A 20,000-nucleotide genomic window follows, 5' to 3' on the forward strand; every position below is an offset into this window, starting at 1 on the left:
CTGTGAACACACACGCACACGCACACACACGCACACACACACACACACACACACACACACACACACACACACACACACACACACACACACACACACACACACACACACACACACACACACACACACACACACAATCACACAAAGACATCAGAGGTATGTTCACATCTCCTGGGTGCGGTTATTATGCACACTAATCGTTAACGTTTTATCTGTAACGATGGGCTCCTTCAGGGTGATAAAGAGCTCTCCCTGCATGCGCTTCACGTCGGGGTCTAATCACACAGGGTTTATTTATTTCTCTCACCGTTCATTATTATTCCTTATTGCTTATTCTTTTATCATGCTTTGTTATTTGTTGTCCTAGTTGTTATGTTATATGTTATCATCTCTGTTGGGTGGAAACCTCATACAGTGTATATCCTAGTTGTTATGTTATATGTTATCATCTCTGTCGGGTGGAAACCTCATACAGTGTATATCCTAGTTGTTATGTTATATGTTATCATCTCTGTCGGGTGGAAACCTCATACAGTGTATATCCAACATGGTTACTTTGTTGTCCTAGTTGTTATGTTATATGTTATCATCTGAGTTGGGTGGAAACCTCATACAGTGTATATCCAACATGGTTACTTTTCACCATTCTAATTCAAAAGCATCAAAAGTAGCAGACGTACAAGCTTTGGGTACTCAGAAAAGCGCTAGATGTCATTATGAAGTCTTTTACGCCTTAACCCATATTGGGCGGGAACCCCTTTTGGTGTTAGCATTATGTTATGCTTTAGCTATTGAAAAACAGCAGATCTACAAGCTCATAGCGCGCCACCGAGTGGCGCGCTACGAGCGGCGCGCTACGAGCTTGTAGGTCTGGTATTTTTGAAAAATCGAAGAATGACTGACATAGAAACATAGCTTTTTCAGAAAACTGTCAGGATGTAGTCAAAATGGGTTAATACCCTCCCACCCTCCACCACTCACCTCCTCTGCTTGCCTCGCGGGGTTCACCACTGTCTGACAAAAAGACAAGAGTTTCACCATTAACTCATGAGATCCTTTATCATTCAACACTCTTGTCTATCATAACACACAATGTACTGTACTGTACTGTACTGTACTGTACTGTACTGTACTGTACTGTACTGTACTGTACTGTACTGTACTGTACTGTACTGTACTGTACTGTACTGTACTGTACTGTACTGTACTGTACTGTACATTGTCCACAGTACGTCTCTGACATACATACCCTCATGTAACGCTGGCGGTTGACAATGACCCACACTGTGGACCGGAACCTGATGAGGTTTTTCCTCCTCAGAGCGAACATCTTCCTGTTCAAACAGGACGTTAAGGTATTAAACGAGTGATGCACCGCATATTCGTCCGCAGAAAATATTCGGCAGAAAATATATCGGTATATCGGTTTCGGCCCGAATAGGCAGAAAATATATCACCGAATAGTGTATGCAATTAATGCATTCAAAAGAGCTGAATAAATGTTTTATGGACCCATAATAGTAAGTTAAGTTTTGCCATAACCATTTATTTTGCCATAAATCAGGTAGCTTTAAGGTACGGCCATGACAACAATGGTAGGAAAAAAGATATACAATATTAATCATATTCGGATATTCAGTATTCGGTTTTCGGCCAACTGTTTCCTATATTCGGTATTCGGTTTCGGCCAAGAATTTCCCTTTCGGTGCATCCCTTACTTTCAACCTATGGGGCTTGTCATTATAGGCAACAATTTACAAAAGTATAGGGCTTAAGAGGTTAAGTCGTTAGAATACAGTGTGTGTTTACATACTGTACATACATAGTCATCACATACACTGACACACACAGATGCTGGGTTTTAAGTAGCCTGCATGGGGACAATACCATTTTCAGGTTTCTGATCCGGTCGGGAGTGTAAATAATCATGTTGTAAAACGTCATCATGTTGTGGTCACAGCAGTCATCAGGCCGGAACCAAGCATGCCCCAAAAGAATTCCCCGTGATCAAGCAGGACATCATCATTTTAGGGCCTACGCAATACAGTTGGAGGCCATCGATATTGTCCTTTTCTTTTTGCTGAGTTTTGCGTGATCTGCACAAAAGGACAGTTAACCCATTTTGGGCGGGAACCCCTTTTGGTGTTTTAAACATTGTTATAATTTAGCTATTTTTGAAAAATCGTGAAAATATTTATTTCAGAAAACTGGAGGATTTAGAAGGATTTTTTAAAATTTTGAGGTCAGGCCTAAATGGGTCAAATGATAAGGGACAATATCGGTGGCACCCAACTGTACAACCCCTTGATGCAGAGTAGTGTAGCTTGGTTCGTTTCGTATTCCAGCTCGTAGCGACCGGTGAGACTAAACCAGTAGTTATACTCGATTCAGCAAATTTAAATGCAGGATATGGGAAATAAACACAGAGTGGCGGTAAAAAAACGGAACCAGCAAACCGGAACCACTTTTTTCTTTTCTTTTTTCAGTATCCGGGATCTACAGGCTCACAATGTGAGCTTGCAGATCTGCTATTTTCAAAAGATTATTATACGTTTGAAAACTTTAAATGGGACATTCTGCATAATCTGAGTACTGAAGCCAATACTTTGGTACTTTTACTCAAGTAAATTTGAATTCCGGACTTTTCCTTGTAACAGAGTATTTATAATCTTTATGTTGCAGTATTGATACCTTTACTTACGTAAAACATGTGAGTACTTTTTTCACCACTGTTCCTGACTGCAATGAACCTTACCTGACTGTGTAGTGTGTAGGCCTTGCATTGGGCCTGTGGCCACACCATGAACACTAGGGACTTTAAGACAGCAGTCCGCTACGGCAACCGGAAATGGATCAGTGCTCGATACATAAACCTGCTTGCCGCCGCAGCCCTTTCTACTACGGCAGAACCTACACTTACACGTAGTGTCTACAACGCCATGTCATAACCATGTTTATTGAAATTATAGCATTTACACCGATTGCTCCATCACCTCTCTTATGCTGTGTAATGTGTTGGCATGCTCGGAATGAAGAAATAACACTAATAATATGTCATATTAACCATGTCTATTAAAACGGTTTTAGAATAACACAGATTGCTCCAGCACCTTCCTCTTTCACTTTTTAAATATACTTTATTTAAATTATTCATGGTACAATTTATGCAGTCGTGCGATGGGGGATTAGTTATGATGTTCCCACACATCATAGCCGCCGTACTTCCGCCTAGCGGAGCCGTCCTGAAAACTGTTGTTGCTTAAAGTCCCTATTACCTGACTGTGTAGGCCTTGCATTGAGCCTGCAGCCGTACCATGAACATTACCTGACTGTGTAGGCCTTGCATTGAGCCTGCAGCCGTACCATGAACATTACCTGACTGTGTAGGCCTTGCATTGAGCCTGCAGCCGTACCATGAACATTACCTGACTGTGTAGGCCTTGCATTGAGCCTGCAGCCGTATCATTGAACATTACCTGACTGTGTAGGCCTTGCATTGAGCCTGCAGCCGTACCATGAACATTACCTGACTGTTTAGGCCTTGCATTGAGCCTGCAGCCGTACCATGAACATTACCTGACTGTTTAGGCCTTGCATTGAGCCTGCAGCCGTACCATGAACATTACCTGACTGTGTAGGCCTTGCATTGAGCCTGCAGCCGTACCATGAACATTACCTGACTGTTTAGGCCTTGCATTGAGCCTGCAGCCGTACCATGAACATTACCTGACTGTGTAGGCCCTGCATCGGGCCTGCAGCCACACCATGCGCAGTCTGATCCTCATGATTTTGATGCGCAGAAAGTGCATGCGTGTGTGTTTCTGCAGCACCATGGCTGCCATGTTCAACAGGCGGTCACGCTTAGCCTCCAGGAGCTGATACAGCTCCTCCTTCAGGAAGATCTGAAGGAGCACGCACGCACGCACGCACGCACGCACACACACACACACACGCACACACACACACACACACACACACACACACACACTAGGCGTGAAAAAGATGTAGGCTTCTGCAGTTCGGAGCAGTTTTGTTGCTAGGAAATTAGCGGCTAAAAAGTGAACATGGGCCAATCGATGGATAGCAGGTATTGCATCTGAGATTAGTGCATACATGGAGACTAACTGAAAATGTTTGTATGGCCAACAAGTCCTAATGTGTGATTTATAAAACAGTGTGAAAGGAGCCACTGCCTGGCGCTGTTTACTAAACGAATACAATAATGTAAGATGATGATGTTTTAGTATTATTGTTCCTGCTGTTCTACATAGTGCCAAACAAATGAATAAATCACAGACTGAGGCTTTAACCTTTGCTTTTATGAAATTTCCGAGATCCTTAGGGTTTTACAGAAGATGCCTCTGAACATATTGCTAGTTTGACCACTTCAAATGCTCTAATTTTAAAATTAGATGTGTTACAGCCATATTAAGAGCTATTTTCTCTGTGCAACATGCTTCCATAGAAGCCAATCATGGGAGGGAGAGCACGCTATCTGTGTATGAATGTATCTTTATACTTTATACTCAGATATTATATCTGTGTCTATTGTTCAAGTTTTACGGGACCCCCTCGAAAATGAGATGCTGGATCTCAAGGGGCTATCCTATCCCTTCAATAAAAATCGGACAAATCTGTCAAGAAATGCTGGTTTCTATAGAGTCCAAAAGACTGCAATCATGGCGACTGAGAACTTGAATCCATGCATAGGTGTGTACTGTAAGTGTTTGGGTGCATCGTGCTTACTTTGGTGACTCCTAATTGGAAAATACCCGTCTTGACCGGACAGATCTTATGGAGCATGATGACACAGTTCTCTCCGTCTGCTGGAGGCATGTCCTTTAGACAGAGCAGGCCTTTGTACCTACACACACGCACGCACACGCACGCGCACACACACACACACACACACACACACACACACACACACACACACACACACACACACACACACACACACACAATTTAGGCATTTAGCAGACGCTCTTAAGAGTGACCTACACTACATGCGCGCAGCTACGGGTGGGCCACCCATATAGAGAGCTGGACCACCCATCGATTTAAAAAAAATGAAAAAAATGAAAAATGAAAAAAAAATGATTTTATTTTTATTTTTATAAATACATAATACGTTTCATAATGTCTTTCTTTCTTTCAGTAAAACATGTTTTTTACATACGTACATACGTTTTTCTACGTCTTGCTTAATATGAATAAACAGGCTGTCGGTTCTTTTTCACTAATGTGCCTAGAGTCTAGGCACATTAAAAACCTGGGTCTTAAAAAGGCAAGTCTAGGCCCTAGACTAGCCTTTTTAAGACCCAGGTTTTTGGCCTAGACTATAGGCTGCGAGTTAAACACTACATTTCCCAGGCTCCCAGCAAGAGTTCCACTTCCTGCTCACAGCGTGCTCAACGGTGTTGGGTGAAATCCGCACTGACTGCAGCCATGTGGAAATGTTTACTTTTTGCTTCATTCATCTTTCTCGAACAACTACTGGTCCCGGGCCGTAGCTTGCCTCGATCGCCACGGTAGTGACCTGCACTGCAGCCTGTCGGTCATGCTATCTAAATTACATTTAGATACTGTACATTTAGCATGTACTGTATAAGCCTGCAAGGTCGTCGAGGCTATAGGTCAAGTGCTATGGCAAGTGCTACGGGCTAAGGTGGAGTCTGAAGAGATGAGTCTTCAGATTATGGTGGAAACACACACACGTACGCACGCACGCATGCACACACCACACACACGCATGCACACGCACACCACACAGTCAAAATATAAATCCACATTGAAATTAAAAACAAACATTAGGATAAAGGGGATTTGAGTGTAAATCCTTGTGGAAATTTGAGCTATTTTTTGGACATCTTGCCCTTTGGGCAAGGCTGTCAGAATGTAATTAGATGTGTGACAGAGTGTGAATGTTGGGAGTTTGTCTCCATGTTAGCCTTGTCGGGTGAGTGTCTTCTTTTACTCTCCATTCGCTTAATTTGTCTTGGTGCAATTCCACGTGACCCCGCGCCATTGGATAATCATCAGTAATCCTAACTCAGTAATTTATATGAATTTCTGATTCTATTCTTTTTTTTATGATTTGTTTGCTGTTTTTCCTCCGCAGTGTTCTGAATGCTTCATGTATTTGCTCCATCTTACGATGTTACCACATGCCGAAGATAGCAAATGTACAAGATCACACAAGAGCTTCGCGAATGCAACGCGTACAGCAACCTATAAATCAGACTTAAAGGGATAGTTCACTAGCCCTGTTTCCAGCCTGATTCACTGCATTCCGTGATTTGTTGTGTCTGAAACACTCAAATTAGTGTTTTTTTTACTGTAGGTTTTTCTCTTGAGTCTCGAACTGGCACGATTGTTTTCAACAGTGATGGAGAAACAGAGTGGCTGATGACGTAACGTGGCTACGTTACGTAACAGGTGACGTTATGAAATATGAGTCATACAGGAAAGGGTCCTGTTTGACTGAGTAGCGAGTGACAAAACAAATCATGGAATGCAGCGAATCAGGCTGGAAACCAAAGTGAATTTATTTTCTATCGATTACTCAACCCATGGAGACAAAGGAGAGTATTTGTGTCTCCATAGGGAACCACTGCTGGTCCCTCCATAGGGAACCACTGCTGGTCCCTCAGGGCTCTAGTCTACACTAGTGAATTCTCTGTTGTCTGTTATTGTGGGGAAGCTTTTGCTGAAAATAGCCGTTCGACCAGCTTGTCGATCTGCTATTTTCAGCAAAGTCTTTCCCCACAATAAGGATGCATGTGTTTAGGTCATTGGTTTTCAGCCAGTGGTCTGGGGACCACCAGTGGTCCTTGAGGGGGTTCCAGGTGGTCCCCAGCTAAATGATGGAGAGTTGGTAACTAAATGGACCAATACAGATCTTTAACTGTTGACAGTGTAAAATGCAAAGAGTTAAATTATTGATAAACATCTGCATTACTTAATTTGCAAGAAGTCTGTACAATTAGAATTATTAAGTCTTGGGTCTGAGAGGCAAAATATCATCAAATGGTGGTCTGTGGCTCAAATGCCGAATAAATAATGAACCTTGAAAAGGGTTGACAACCCCTGGTTTAGGATGTTAAAGCTGTTTCGTTTGGTTGCAAATCTTTGGTCTGAACTAGTCCTGTGTGTCATGTCTTTGGAGTGGTGCCGGTGGAGGTATGCTGCAAAATAAATTAATTGGTGAATAAAGCCGTCTGAATCTGAATCATGAGCACATTTTCAGCCGTTTGTCAGGTGTGATGGAAGTAGACAGCCTCAGCCCTGTGTCTCCTCATGAGGGGAGCTGGCAATTCGTCTGGCAGTTGGATCGATAAGTGGATCTCAGCGTTGGCAGTGGCGAATACGGAGGAAGAGCAAGTCGGTAATCAAAGAGGTTTTGACAGCTCTGATGTATGTGTGTGAGCTACAGTCGTGTCGTGTGTGTCCTTCTCATCAATCCAAACCAATCAATCAAACCAATGATTCTCACTGTGGATGATAGAGCTTCTGTTAAATGTGCCAATTTTACTGAACGGTCCAATGACTTGAGAGTGCACTGAATCTAAATTAATGAGTCTTTATGCAAGTGTGAATGCAGGCGACGATAAACCTTTTTTTAACCGTATAACCACATGCACCCTAGCATCTCTATTCCCTGGGCATGTCACATTGGTTTTAAGTTGTTAAAATAGATTTCGATTTTCCTTAAATGAACCAAAGATTATTAGTCCAGATAACCACTCTGCCTGTACAAAATATCGTCTCTGTCGGTTGGAAACCTCATATGTCCAAAACTGTTACTTATCAGGATGAGAGAGAGAGAGAGAGAGAGAGAGAGAGAGAGAGAGAGAGAGAGAGAGAGGTACCTGATGAAGGTTGTTTAGACCGAAACGTTTTCATCTGAATAAAACTACTGCTCTATAAGTGAAGACAGTGTGCGGGACCCTTTTCTTCTCATGACTCGCAGTCAAAATATGGAAGTTAAAATATGGAGATAAGAGGTTTCTGCCCAACATGTTGTTACCCCGGCCATAGTCTCTGGTACCAGACTGTTGACCAGGCGGCAAGCATCCACTTTTTACAATGAGACCTATAGACTAATCCACAGGGGGTTCCCTTGGCACAGCTGTTACTGAGGTGTAATGATTAGCTGTTGGCCAGGTGTAATGATTAGCTACACCTGGCCAACAGGGCACTGCATCCATGGACCTCCACAAAGACCCCCCCCACCCTGGTCACTAACCTCCACAGGAAGCTGTGAAAGAGCAGTCTGTTTGGATAGCCCTCTTTCCTGATCTGGATGGTGTCCAGGATGCCAGAGTAACGCAGCTGAGTCTTCACCAGCTCCAGATCAAACACGCCTGGCTCCTACATGTATTGTGTACACGCACACACGCACACACGCACGCAAGATACAATTGAATATAATAGAAGAATATACATATACATTTGCCAGCAAAACGTTTCAGGTGTATTAAGTTATACAAAAAATGTTAATGAAATAGACAAACAAACTGTACCTTGTAATGATTTGGCTTTATGCACCGCACAAAATATGGGTTACACCTGCCACGGACACACAGACAGAAGAATATATGAATGAATGAATGAATGAATGAATGAATGAATTAATGAATGAATGAATGAATGATCATTTACTAATCATAATTAGAAAGCAATAGTCTTGATGGTGTGAGGCACTGTGGGGACACCAAATCGCCGATCTACAAGCTCACAACTGAGCTTGTAGATCTGCTATTTTCAACCACAAAAAAAACATTTTGAACAGTTGCGAAATAAGACATAGTACCTTTACTTTTGGTCCTTTAAATCCATTCCGATACTTTTGTACTTTTACCCAAGTATCTGTCTGTTTTGTTTTGTTTTATCATTGATGTGAATATTGATGTGAAAATGAAATTGTACTGTGATGTATCTCGATGACATTGCAAATGAGGGCAACCTCATGTCTTTCGAGAAAATAAATGAATAAAGGTTTGAATGAATTGAACGAATGATACTTTTACTTACTGTAAGTAAAACATTTGAGTATACTTTTTCCATCACCGCTATGTACACACCTTGGAGGAGAATGAACATTGGGATTGTCCTGTGTCGCTTTCGCTAGTGAACTCTAAGGCCCTAATCCCCATCCTCATCCATCAGAGATGAGATCGAACTCAAACCAAGGAGCAGAAGGTCATCCGTCCACAACAATAGTACAACGGTGATGGATCCACTTTACACCGAAAATTCACTTAAAGGCCTAAAATAGTCCACGTCGATCGTTCGTTTTGGCTGAGAAATGCGGCCACAACAACGAGCGAGCGAGGAGGATGGATCATCATCCCCTCCTTTGGAGTCACGACTTACAGTCTAGTCGTAACCCACTAAGACCTGAGGTCCATTATACAAATGCCTCCTAAATTTGTAGATTTTTCGTGCCAAGGACACCAAAAAATGTATTTGGCAGGACCCCCCCATCTGAAAATGTTTCATCATTTTGTTGGGCAATTCAAAATGATTCAACACTTTCACGATTTTTCAAAAATAGCAGATGTATACAACATCGGCTGTGAGCTTTAGATCTGCTATTTTTGACTAGCGCTGTTCTAGCGTGAAAAAAAAACATGTTGCTATAGCTAAAATCGAAAATGACACAGATGCTTTCCCCAGGGACACCGCTGACAATTTGGTTGCCCTACGCACGATATGTTTGTGCCCCCCCCCCCCCAGAGAGAGTGCTGCGAGTGTGTTTCCTCATGCAGATCGGCTACTTTCGCTGTTTGACAACTTTGATTTGTCCCATACTGTATGTTGGTGCTAAATAACACTTAAACTCACTGCTAGACCACACAGGGAAGAGGGGCTGCTTCAGCTCTGAGCAGATCCAAATGAAGAGGGGCTGCTTCAGCTCTGAGCAGATCCAAATGATCACACATGGAAGAGGGGCTGCTTCAGCTCTGAGCAGATCCAAATGAAGAGGGGCTGCTTCAGCTCTGAGCAGATCCAAATGATCACACATGCAACTCGAGGATGCACGCACGCCGCACGGGCACTCGTTATCAAGTGGCGGATCCGCAGAGAAAATTATTATTATGAGGATCGGCTTGCCGCATTTTGTTTCCCCCCTCGGTGTGTTCCTCTACGCACGATGCGTACTGTGCGTATGGCTATAGCGGCAGTACTGGCTTTCCCGGTTTAAATGAGATAAACGGCAAACAAACGGCCTCTTCTCTGGAACAGCTTGACCGTTTGTCATAACTCTATAGGTATAGAGGTGTGATGGAGTGTGAAGGCTCTGACGTTGTCGGTGTTCGCTTCAGTGATCACTGGTTACACTGTCATGTACTGAACGTTGTCAGAAGTGATGGGAGCAGACAGCCTCAGCCCTGTTGCCAGGGTTAGCGAGAGAAATACGCAACCAGGTCTACGATAAACAAGCCCAGAACAAGCGACTAGTATTAGGAGACATGAGCGCTTTAAACATTATACAAATAGCCAATCTACAAGAAAATCTTGAACAGAAAGTGAAACATTTTGAACAACATTGCAACAACACAAATCTGGTAAGGGGGGGGGGGGGGGGGGGGGGATTATGGAAGTGACATGGTATTGTTTGAGAACCACTGGTCCAATTTACACTTTACAACTACACTTTAGAAACAACCCCCCCCTTGCCAATATTTACAAGCTACTTTACAGAAGCCCAAAATAATAAGCAGACCCGGCAACAGTGAGCCTTTCAGCCCATCTCCTCAAGAGGGGATCAATAGGTGGAACGGGTGTTGGCAGCAGACAGTGAATACTGGGGGTTTAGAACAAGCCAGCAATCAGAGTGCTCTTGACAGCTCTGTGATATGGGTGTCAGTTGCAGTTACAGTCAATGTGTGTTTTCTAATCAATTCAATTCAGCAGTGTTGACATTATGATCCTTGACATAGATGGAACCAGTGATTCCCAACAGGCGGGCCGGGGGCGGGGCCCACACTGGTGTGCCCGGAAGGGTATTGAAAGAGGGCCCCCAAATTGACCTTGAATTAATTTATTTATTTGTTTTCTTATCGTGTTTCCTATAAGAACGTAGAACGTTGCGTTTACACATATGTTGGTTCCATCGATTGATTGATCATTAAAATGAACATTCTCTATGAACACATCTAACCACTTAAAGAACCACTTCACCCATGTTCAACGGTAACCTATCCTCCTCATGTAATTGGTTCTCACTAATTTCTCATTATAATATGGTAAATAAATGTATTCTGTGTCTCAGAGGAGGGCTGTTATGTGGAGTGCGGACAGTTTCAAAACCTGTGTACCAAGAAAATAGGAACAGCAGGCTTTCTCTTCCTGGATTAGATGTATTTCTTGATCGCCTCTTGTCTTGATTGTTTAAACATGATGCCATGGGCCGCTATGCTCGATAACAGGCTTGATAAGCCCAAAGCGTATTGTTACCGGGTACTCAATAAGCTTGTTTTCAGGGTTTTTCGGGTATCAGGTTTCAAGCTCCATCCCTACTGATAATAGCCGATCTACAAGCTCACAATGCACAAGTAGGCTCTGCTTTCCCTAAGGGTTCTGTTTTTCCCTGGGGATGGGGGGGTTGTTATAGACGTATATCTCACTGCTCTTAAATGGTTGTCTGCTAATGTGCTGAGCAGGGCAATTGTGTAAGCAGAGCCTGAAAGGTAAGACCAAATATTATATTCACAATTGCATTTTCATTTTTATAAATGAATAACATTTTCTCAAGCTATTATTGGTCTCAATGTTATCTGACTGAACGTATTCAATTACAAATAAAATATTTTTCGGCGCAGCACAAACCTTTATCAATGTCTGCATAAACATAAACGTTGTTGTTCCCAATAAATGTCTCTATTTGCAATGGAAAGTGTGTGGGAGTCCTTTCTTCTGCTAAAGGTGGAAGGTGAGAAAGCGGCACTGGCAGTAGTTGGCAAACACTGTTCCAGAGCTGCAGGGGGGTCCCAGGGGGTCTCCAGCAAAAGTAGTTAACATAGCGCCACAATCATCTTAACCACTTTATACGCATACACATTTATACGTTGGCTATTCCAAAATAGCATGTTTGTGTTAAGCAATTATTAAGTAGTTTACTTCTCTATCTTGTCCAGTAGCTCCTGGAGGCTGCTCTGGAACTTGGCGCTGACAGTGTTGGCTTGGTACCGCCGGGCCGTGCTGCTGTTCCGATTGATCGTCTTCTGCTGGGACATGGTCTCTGAGTGCTTCAGGAAGAGATTGGACACCATCTAAAAACACGCACACGCACACGCACACACACACACACACACACACACACACACACACACACACACACACACACTGTGTTGATTACTAAGATCTAACACCAAGGCAATACATATTATTAAATTGTCTCTGTCGGATGGAAACCACATACTGTATGTCCAAAACTGTTCTTTTTCAGGATTTAAACTAAAACAGCAAAAGTAGCAAATCTACATGCCTCGTGATGCGTTTCGAGCTTGTGGATCTGCTACTTTTGATGTTTTTGTGTGACGCTGTAGTATTCGGAAATGTGACTGTAGTTATGTGTGACAGAAAGGGAAAATAATGCTGCTGATGTCCACACAGAAGATTATGTGATTTTCTCTCTGTCTGTGTGTGTGTGCGTGCGTGCGTGCGTGCGTGCGTGCGTGCGTGCGTGCGTGCGTGCGTGCGTGCGTGCGTGCGTGCGTTCCTCACTTTACTCTTGCTCTGGGTGAAGAGGTCCAGGACATCTTGTCGAACTATGTCAAAGTTCTTATCCAAGAACTTCTGCACCTGGAAGAACAAATACTAGGCCTGTCACAATTATGACATACTGATGGTAACCGCTAATGTTATTTGAGATCATTCTTATTGCATAATCGTCATAATCTTTTCGATATTGAAAATTTAGTTTTTTAGCTTTTTTTCTAAAATTAGTGGAAATATATTTGATCTGTCTTGTGAATGTTTTGTTCATGCAGCCTAAAAGCTATTATTATGTTCCAATGTTCAACAGACAGACAGTCAGACAGACAGACAGACAGACAGACAGACAGACAGACAGACAGACAGACAGACAGACAGACAGACAGACAGACAGACAGACAGACAGACAGACAGACAGACAGACAGACAGGAATAGAAAGACAGAATCCATTTAGGACTGAACACCTGCCTGTCAGTCACCAGGCTGACCTGCATGCCACTGTTTTTTCCCCTTATGATGGATTTGCTCCCTTCGTGTGGATTTGTTGCGAACGAAGTGATTGCGAACGAAGTGATTGCGAACGAAGTGAGTGAGCAATTACTATAGAAGCCGGCCAAGCTTGTCTGTCTGTCTGTCTGTGTGTGTGTGTCACGCTGTAACACCACCCGCTTTGTTCGCTTCCCGCGTTCACACGTCTTACTTGTAACAGAGGGATGTACTATAGGTGACTTAAATAACAGAGGGATGTACCTGGTATAGGTGACTTAAATAACAGAGGGATGTACTATAGGTGACTGGTAGGTGGCTTTAATAACTCACCTGGTGGTTTTAATAACTCACCTGGTAGGTGACTTTAATAGCTCACCTGGTAGCTGACTTTAATAACTCACCTGGTGGTTTTAATAACTCACCTGGTAGGTGACTTTAATAACTCACCTGGTAGCTGACTTTAATAACTCACCTGGTGGTTTTAATAACTCACCTGGTAGCTGACTTTAATAACTCACCTGGTGGTTTTAATAACTCACCTGGTAGCTGACTTTAATAACTCACCTGGTAGGTGACTTTAATAACTCACCTGGTGGTTTTAATAACTCACCTGGTAGGTGACTTTAATAACTCACCTGGTGGTTTTAATAACTCACCTGGTAGCTGACTTTAATAACTCACCTGGTAGCTGACTTTAATAACTCACCTGGTGGTTTTAATAACTCACCTGGTAGGTGACTTTAATAACTCACCTGGTGGTTTTAATAACTCACCTGGTAGGTGACTTTAATAACTCACCTGGTGGTTTTAATAACTCACCTGGTAGCTGACTTTAATAACTCACCTGGTAGCTGACTTTAATAACTCACCTGGTGGTTTTAATAACTCACCTGGTAGCTGACTTTAATAACTCACCTGGTAGCTGACTTTAATAACTCACCTGGTAGCTGACTTTAATAACTCACCTGGTGGTTTTAATAACTCACCTGGTAGCTGACTTTAATAACTCACCTGGTAGCTGACTTTCCCGGCATAATGTTTGATGGTGAACTCGGGGAGTGGCATCTTTGGCTTGATGTACAACGGGTTTTCACCATGGTGATAGTGGCACTTCTGGAGGAAGGTGTGGTCTGTTGCCTGGCAACCACAATAACACAACAAGCTTTAACTATAGAACCTTTACAAGCAGAATTACAGTTTAACAATCTACGTCCTATCATAAATTGTCCTCCGTCGTACACTTTTAGTACAACTTATCTTAGCTCTTATTTCACTCTGCCCAAAACGATTTGCCAAAAATAGCAGATCTATACAAGCTCACAACTGTTCTGAGCTTGTAGATCTGCTATTTCTGGTGAACGTTCCCCCAAAATAAGGATGCGGCAGGTTCAAGTGGTTAACAAAAGTGGCATTTTAAGTTTTAAGCATATTTTGATATGCTTAAAACTATCACAATAATATCGTTAATCACAATAAGTCTTGCCACAATAATCGTGACATTTCATATTGTCATCATTATGTATTTGTAGCTGCAGCTGTGTTGCTAATAGCCTGCCATGCCTGCTGATACAAACAAAATCAGCTTGGGTTTCATGTGCCATTTTGAAAGGTTGTAGCCAAGGCCCAAAACAGGGACACCGCAGGTTAAAAGAGGTTAAGGAGTTAGGTCTGGCTGGTAGTCGGTAGCAGTTATCTCCTCTAGGAGCTTCAGTCTCAGTGAGATAATTACTTTTTATTCTGTTGCACAAAAACATAAACCGCAAAGCCAGTCGTTGGGAAATGTTGTCAGCAAGTTCTGGTCGAGTAATGAGTCATCTCACTCCGCTCGCAATTAAAGTATGATAACTCACCACACTCATCACTGTCACTGTCCCTGTGTGTGGGTTTGTGTGTATGGGCACGCTCGTGCACATGTGTGCTTGCGCACGTGTGTGGGTGTGTACAGTATGTGCGTTTTTATGCCTTGGCATTTGTTGTGTGGATCCAGTTTGGCCTCACTCCCTGAACCCACCTCACCCCTGCCCACTTGACAGACTGAAATGGCTTAGGGTTGACGACGACAGTACAGCATCTTGCAATGGGTCTGGTCCACAAAATTTGCTACTCCACCAAGATGCATGTACCTGTCTAAATACTTCCTTAATGTCAACAAAGTCCACAGCCACAACACCAGAGGGAGTTCAACAAACCATGTGCAACCCAGATTCGGCACAAACAAGGGACTAAATTAATTTCGCTCCTATGCCACCAAAATGTGGAACGCCCTACCAACAGTCATTAAGACATGTGAATCCCTTGACTCCTTCAAAACTGCTCTCAAAGGGCACCTACGGACGGCTGCAATTCGAAACTGGGCCCCGTAAAATCTGAATCCCCCACCCTCCCTTTTCCCCCCTCACTGTATATGTTTCTTTTCCCTTTTTACCATGATGATTTCCTGTTTTGACTATATAGTTGTGTATATTTGTACGTCTCTAAATGTTTTGATGAATTGAAAATGGTGGGCCCTATTGTAAACAAGTGTAATGTTTCATGGTGTCGTCCACTCACAGTTAACAGTTTTTGTATTGAGTTGTACTTGAATTGTACTGTAATTCTGCAAACTGTTAATAAATCAATCAATCAGTTTAACTCATCTTTAAGCTACAGTACAGTATGTATACCTGCATCTATCTGGTATTGAAGACGTTTGCTTTCCATGACAGATGGTGTAAATCTTACACAGCTATTTTCTTTCAGTTTTCTATCAGTGCACCTGCATGTCCATTATCTTTAGGAATCCATTATTGGTAGTTCTGTGAAGTGATCAAGGAATGAATGAGTGAAGTAATGTGAAGTCGAGATGAAATGGGAAAACCACATATTTAACCATTTTAGATCACAGCCCTGGTCATACCGTGCACCTATTTAAAAATAATGCAAAAGAAAAAAAATGTAAATATCGAAATAAATCCAAACAGTAAACATGTAAAATGATGATGTGTGCCTACATAATGCTTGAACCAATCAATTGGCTAATGGGAGGGCGAACCCGATTAGACATATATATATGGGCATATATTTTATAGCGGTCCTGAAGGAATATATACCTGAGGGAAGCCGCTCTGGTCGTCCAGAATGCGCAGTATCCCATGAGGCTTTGCAGCGATGATGTCCATACAGGCCTGGTTGTGGCTGAACGGCTGCTGCTGCCACTCAATCTGCTCCCTCATGTACTCCTCCTGTGGTTCACAGGACAGAAAGAAACCTCTTATCTCCACATCTCAATCTGCTCCCTCATGTACTCCTCCTGTGGTTCACAGGACAGAAAGAAACCTCTTATCTCCATATCTCAATCTGCTCCCTCATGTACTCCTCCTGTGGTTCACAGGACAGAAAGAAACCTCTTAACTCCATATCTCAATCTGCTCCCTCATGTACTCCTCCTGTGGTTCACAGGCCAGAAAGAAACCCCTTATCTCCATATCTCAATCTGCTCCCTCATGTACTCCTCCTGTGGTTCACAGGACAGAAAGAAACCTCCTATCTCCATATCTCAATCTGCTCCCTCATGTACTCCTCCTGTGGTTCACAGGACAGAAAGAAACCTCTTATCTCCATGTTTTAACTTGTTGAGCTTTTCCCGTAAATTAACCCCCTTACTTGATCATACTACAGCGTCACACAACCACATCAGGAGTCGCAGATCTGCAAGCTGGAAACGTGGCGCGAAGCAACGCATTTCCAGTTTGTATATCTGCTATTTTTTTATTTGAATCCTGAAATTGTAGTTACTAGTTACTTTACCGATTTATATTTATAATATAATAAAGTACAATGTACTGTATCATCATTACACCTTAAGCTACCCAGCAGCACATATAATTATTCAAATCAGCGCTATCCTTTATCAGCTGCGACGTTAAGTTGGTGAACACATGAGTTGCATTACTATTTACAATCCTATTTTTATGATTGCGAAATGAGCAATTCTGCATAATGATGAGGACTTTTAAGTTTGATACGTGATGTACACAGGTGTTTGTGTGTGTGTGTGTGTGTGTGTGTGTGTGTGTGTGTGTGTGTGTGTGTGTGTGTGTGTGTGTGTGTGTGTGTGTGTGTGTGTGTGTGTGTGTGTGTGTGTGTGTTCCTCAGTCTTCTGAGCCTACTGCATTCCCCACTGCTGGTCTGGAGAATGAAGCTGCGGTTGGAGAGCGTCTCCATGATGAACTTCACCATATGCCGGTCCGGTATTGTCCTCAACAGCTTCAGGTGGAGTCCCCGGTGCCACACGGTGTTGTATGCGGCAGTCAGGTACACCACCCCAGCTTTCTCATTGTCCTGGAAGCTGTTCTCGATGTCTTGAGAAAGTAGTGTTTATACCTGGTCTGCTGTTGACCTTCCACGACGGAAACCAGCTTGTTCCCGTGGGAGCTGTGAGTCCACCAGTGGCTCTATGCAGCCATGGCTCATCCTCTCCAAGATCTTAAATGGGACACTGAGCAGTGAGATGGGCCTGTATGACTTGGGGTCATACAGGCTCATCTTTATTTGGCCCATCTTTATTTGGCTTTGGCAGAGCTATCACAGAGGCGCGGTGCCAAATCTTTGGGAGCTTTAACCTCCGGTAGCATGCTGTAAAGAAAGCACAAAGCCAGCCAGATGTTGTTGTGCCCTGTTGGATGACGAACTCCGGGTGGATGTTGTCACGGCCAGGAGATTTGCCCGGCTTGAGCTTGCTCATGGCCTCACTGAGTTCCTCTGCTGTAAATTCTCCCGTGAGGTTGGAATCGACACTGGCCGCTCTTGAGATGCAAGACACCTCTCGCGATGTCAGTCGGGCAAAGTCTTTGTCTGCATCCGGGAAGTGGCCGTTCTTCAGGAGCTGGGAAGCGATGGCATCTGCGGTGACTGGGCATCTGTGGGCTGTTGTATTTCTGCCTGTAAGCTGGTTGATGGTCTGCCACACCTTGACTCGACGACTTCTGTTCATCTGGCCTTGCGGGTGGCGTCAAGCCTCTGGAGCAGTGCTGCTGCAGTCACATCCACCTCTTCTCTGGAGCTGGCTCTCTGGTGTTCACTCAGGAGGCGGCTGCACTCCTCGTCCCAACCTGGGATGTAGTTCCTGTTATAAGAAAAGGGCAACCTCCCGGAGGACCTTCTCACCTTCCAATCTCTCATTTCTACTTTTTCCTCCTCTCTATCAGCTGCTAAAGCTGCTTTTTTCTGCACTAAAATTCAGGCTTCTGCTTCCAACCCTAAAAAACTCTTTGAAACTTTCTCCTCTCTCCTACAACCACCACCCCCTCCTCCCTCCTCGTCCCTCCTCCCTGACGATTTCGCCAACTTCTTTGACAAGAAGGTGAACGATATCCGATCCTCCTTCCCTCCTCCCCCGGCTGGTGCCCTGCGCACTGCCCACACCCGTCTGCCTGCCACCCCCCCCTCTCTACCTTCATCTACTCCTCTCCCCCCCCCCATCCCCTCTCTATCCCACTTCTCTCCCCTCTCCCCTAACGAGGTCCTTCTCCTTGTTACCTCTAGTCGCCCCACCTCATGCTCTCTGGACCCGGTCCCATCCACTCTGTTGCAGTCTATTGCACCTGAACTTCTTCCCTTCTTAACCCACCTTATTAACACCTCTCTGACATCTGGCTACTTTCCCTCTACTTTCAAGACTGCCAGAGTCACCCCCCTCCTGAAGAAACCGACACTTGACCCCTCTGAGATCAAGAACTACAGACCGGTTTCCCTTCTATCCTTCCTATCTAAAACTCTCGAACGTGCTGTCTTTAAACAACTGTCCTCCTATCTCCACCAGAACAACCTCCTGGACTCCAACCAGTCTGGTTTCAAAGTGGGTCACTCGACAGAGACTGCCCTGCTGGCAGTGACGGAGTCGCTCCATGCCGCTAGAGCGAACTCTCTCTCCTCCGTCCTGATACTCCTGGACCTGTCTGCAGCGTTCGACACGGTGAACCATCAGATCCTCCTCTCCACCCTCGAGGGGATGGGTGTCTCAGGCTCTGCACTCTCCCTGTTTGCATCCTACCTGACGGGTCGCTCCTACCAGGTGATGCTGAGAGGGTCTGTGTCAGAACCACACAGGCTCACAACTGGGGTTCCCCAAGGCTCGGTTCTGGGTCCTCTTCTTTTCTCTCTCTACACTACATCTCTGGGTGCTGTCATCCACTCCCATGGCTTTTCCTACCACTGCTATGCCGATGACACCCAGCTGATCCTCTCATTCCCCCCCTCTGATACCCAAGTGGAGGCACGCATTGCTGCTTGTCTGGCTGACATCTCGGCGTGGATGTCGACAAACCACCTGAAGCTCAACCTGGACAAGACCGAGTTGATGTTCCTCCCGGGGAAGGGCTGTCCGCACCGAGACATGGCCATCACCATTGATAATGCTGTGGTGACCTCAACTCGGACTGCGAAAAATCTGGGTGTGACCCTGGACGATCAACTGACGTTCTCGGCAAACATCGCATCAGTGACAAGGTCCTGCAGATTCCTCCTCTACAACATCAGGAGGATTCGCCCCTTCCTCACGGAGAAGGCAGCCCAGGTGCTCATCCAGGCTCTCGTCATCTCCCGCCTGGACTACTGCAACTCCCTCCTTGCTGGTGCTCCGGCATCTGCCATCAGACCTCTGGAGCTTGTTCAGAAAGCTGCGGCTCGTCTGGTGTTCAACCGCCCCAAGTTCTCCCACACAACCATCCTTCTCCGTTCTCTACACTGGCTCCCCGTAGCGGCCCGCATCCAGTTCAAAACCCTGGTGTTAGCCTATAGGGCAGTGAAA

The 20,000-nt window shown here is 44.2% G+C and overlaps 1 protein-coding gene across 1 annotated transcript in view; it reads right to left on the reverse strand.

The window, feature by feature from the left end:
* Positions 1–20,000, reverse strand: part of myo15ab (myosin XVAb) — a gene marked incomplete at both ends in the record, with an annotated part of 114,245 nt that overhangs the window by 58,939 nt on the left and 35,306 nt on the right. Inside the window, 10 exons of the mRNA XM_079498423.1 lie at positions 979–1,011; positions 1,247–1,331; positions 3,724–3,899; positions 4,744–4,861; positions 8,246–8,370; positions 8,523–8,568; positions 12,127–12,278; positions 12,733–12,810; positions 14,225–14,350; positions 16,303–16,434. Coding sequence (XP_079354549.1) covers positions 979–1,011; positions 1,247–1,331; positions 3,724–3,899; positions 4,744–4,861; positions 8,246–8,370; positions 8,523–8,568; positions 12,127–12,278; positions 12,733–12,810; positions 14,225–14,350; positions 16,303–16,434 — 1,071 coding nt within the window. The remainder of the gene's footprint in view (positions 1–978; positions 1,012–1,246; positions 1,332–3,723; positions 3,900–4,743; positions 4,862–8,245; positions 8,371–8,522; positions 8,569–12,126; positions 12,279–12,732; positions 12,811–14,224; positions 14,351–16,302; positions 16,435–20,000) is intronic.

This window comes from Electrona antarctica (genome assembly GCF_951216825.1).
Source record: "Electrona antarctica genome assembly, chromosome: 4".
Taxonomy (NCBI): domain Eukaryota; kingdom Metazoa; phylum Chordata; class Actinopteri; order Myctophiformes; family Myctophidae; genus Electrona; species Electrona antarctica.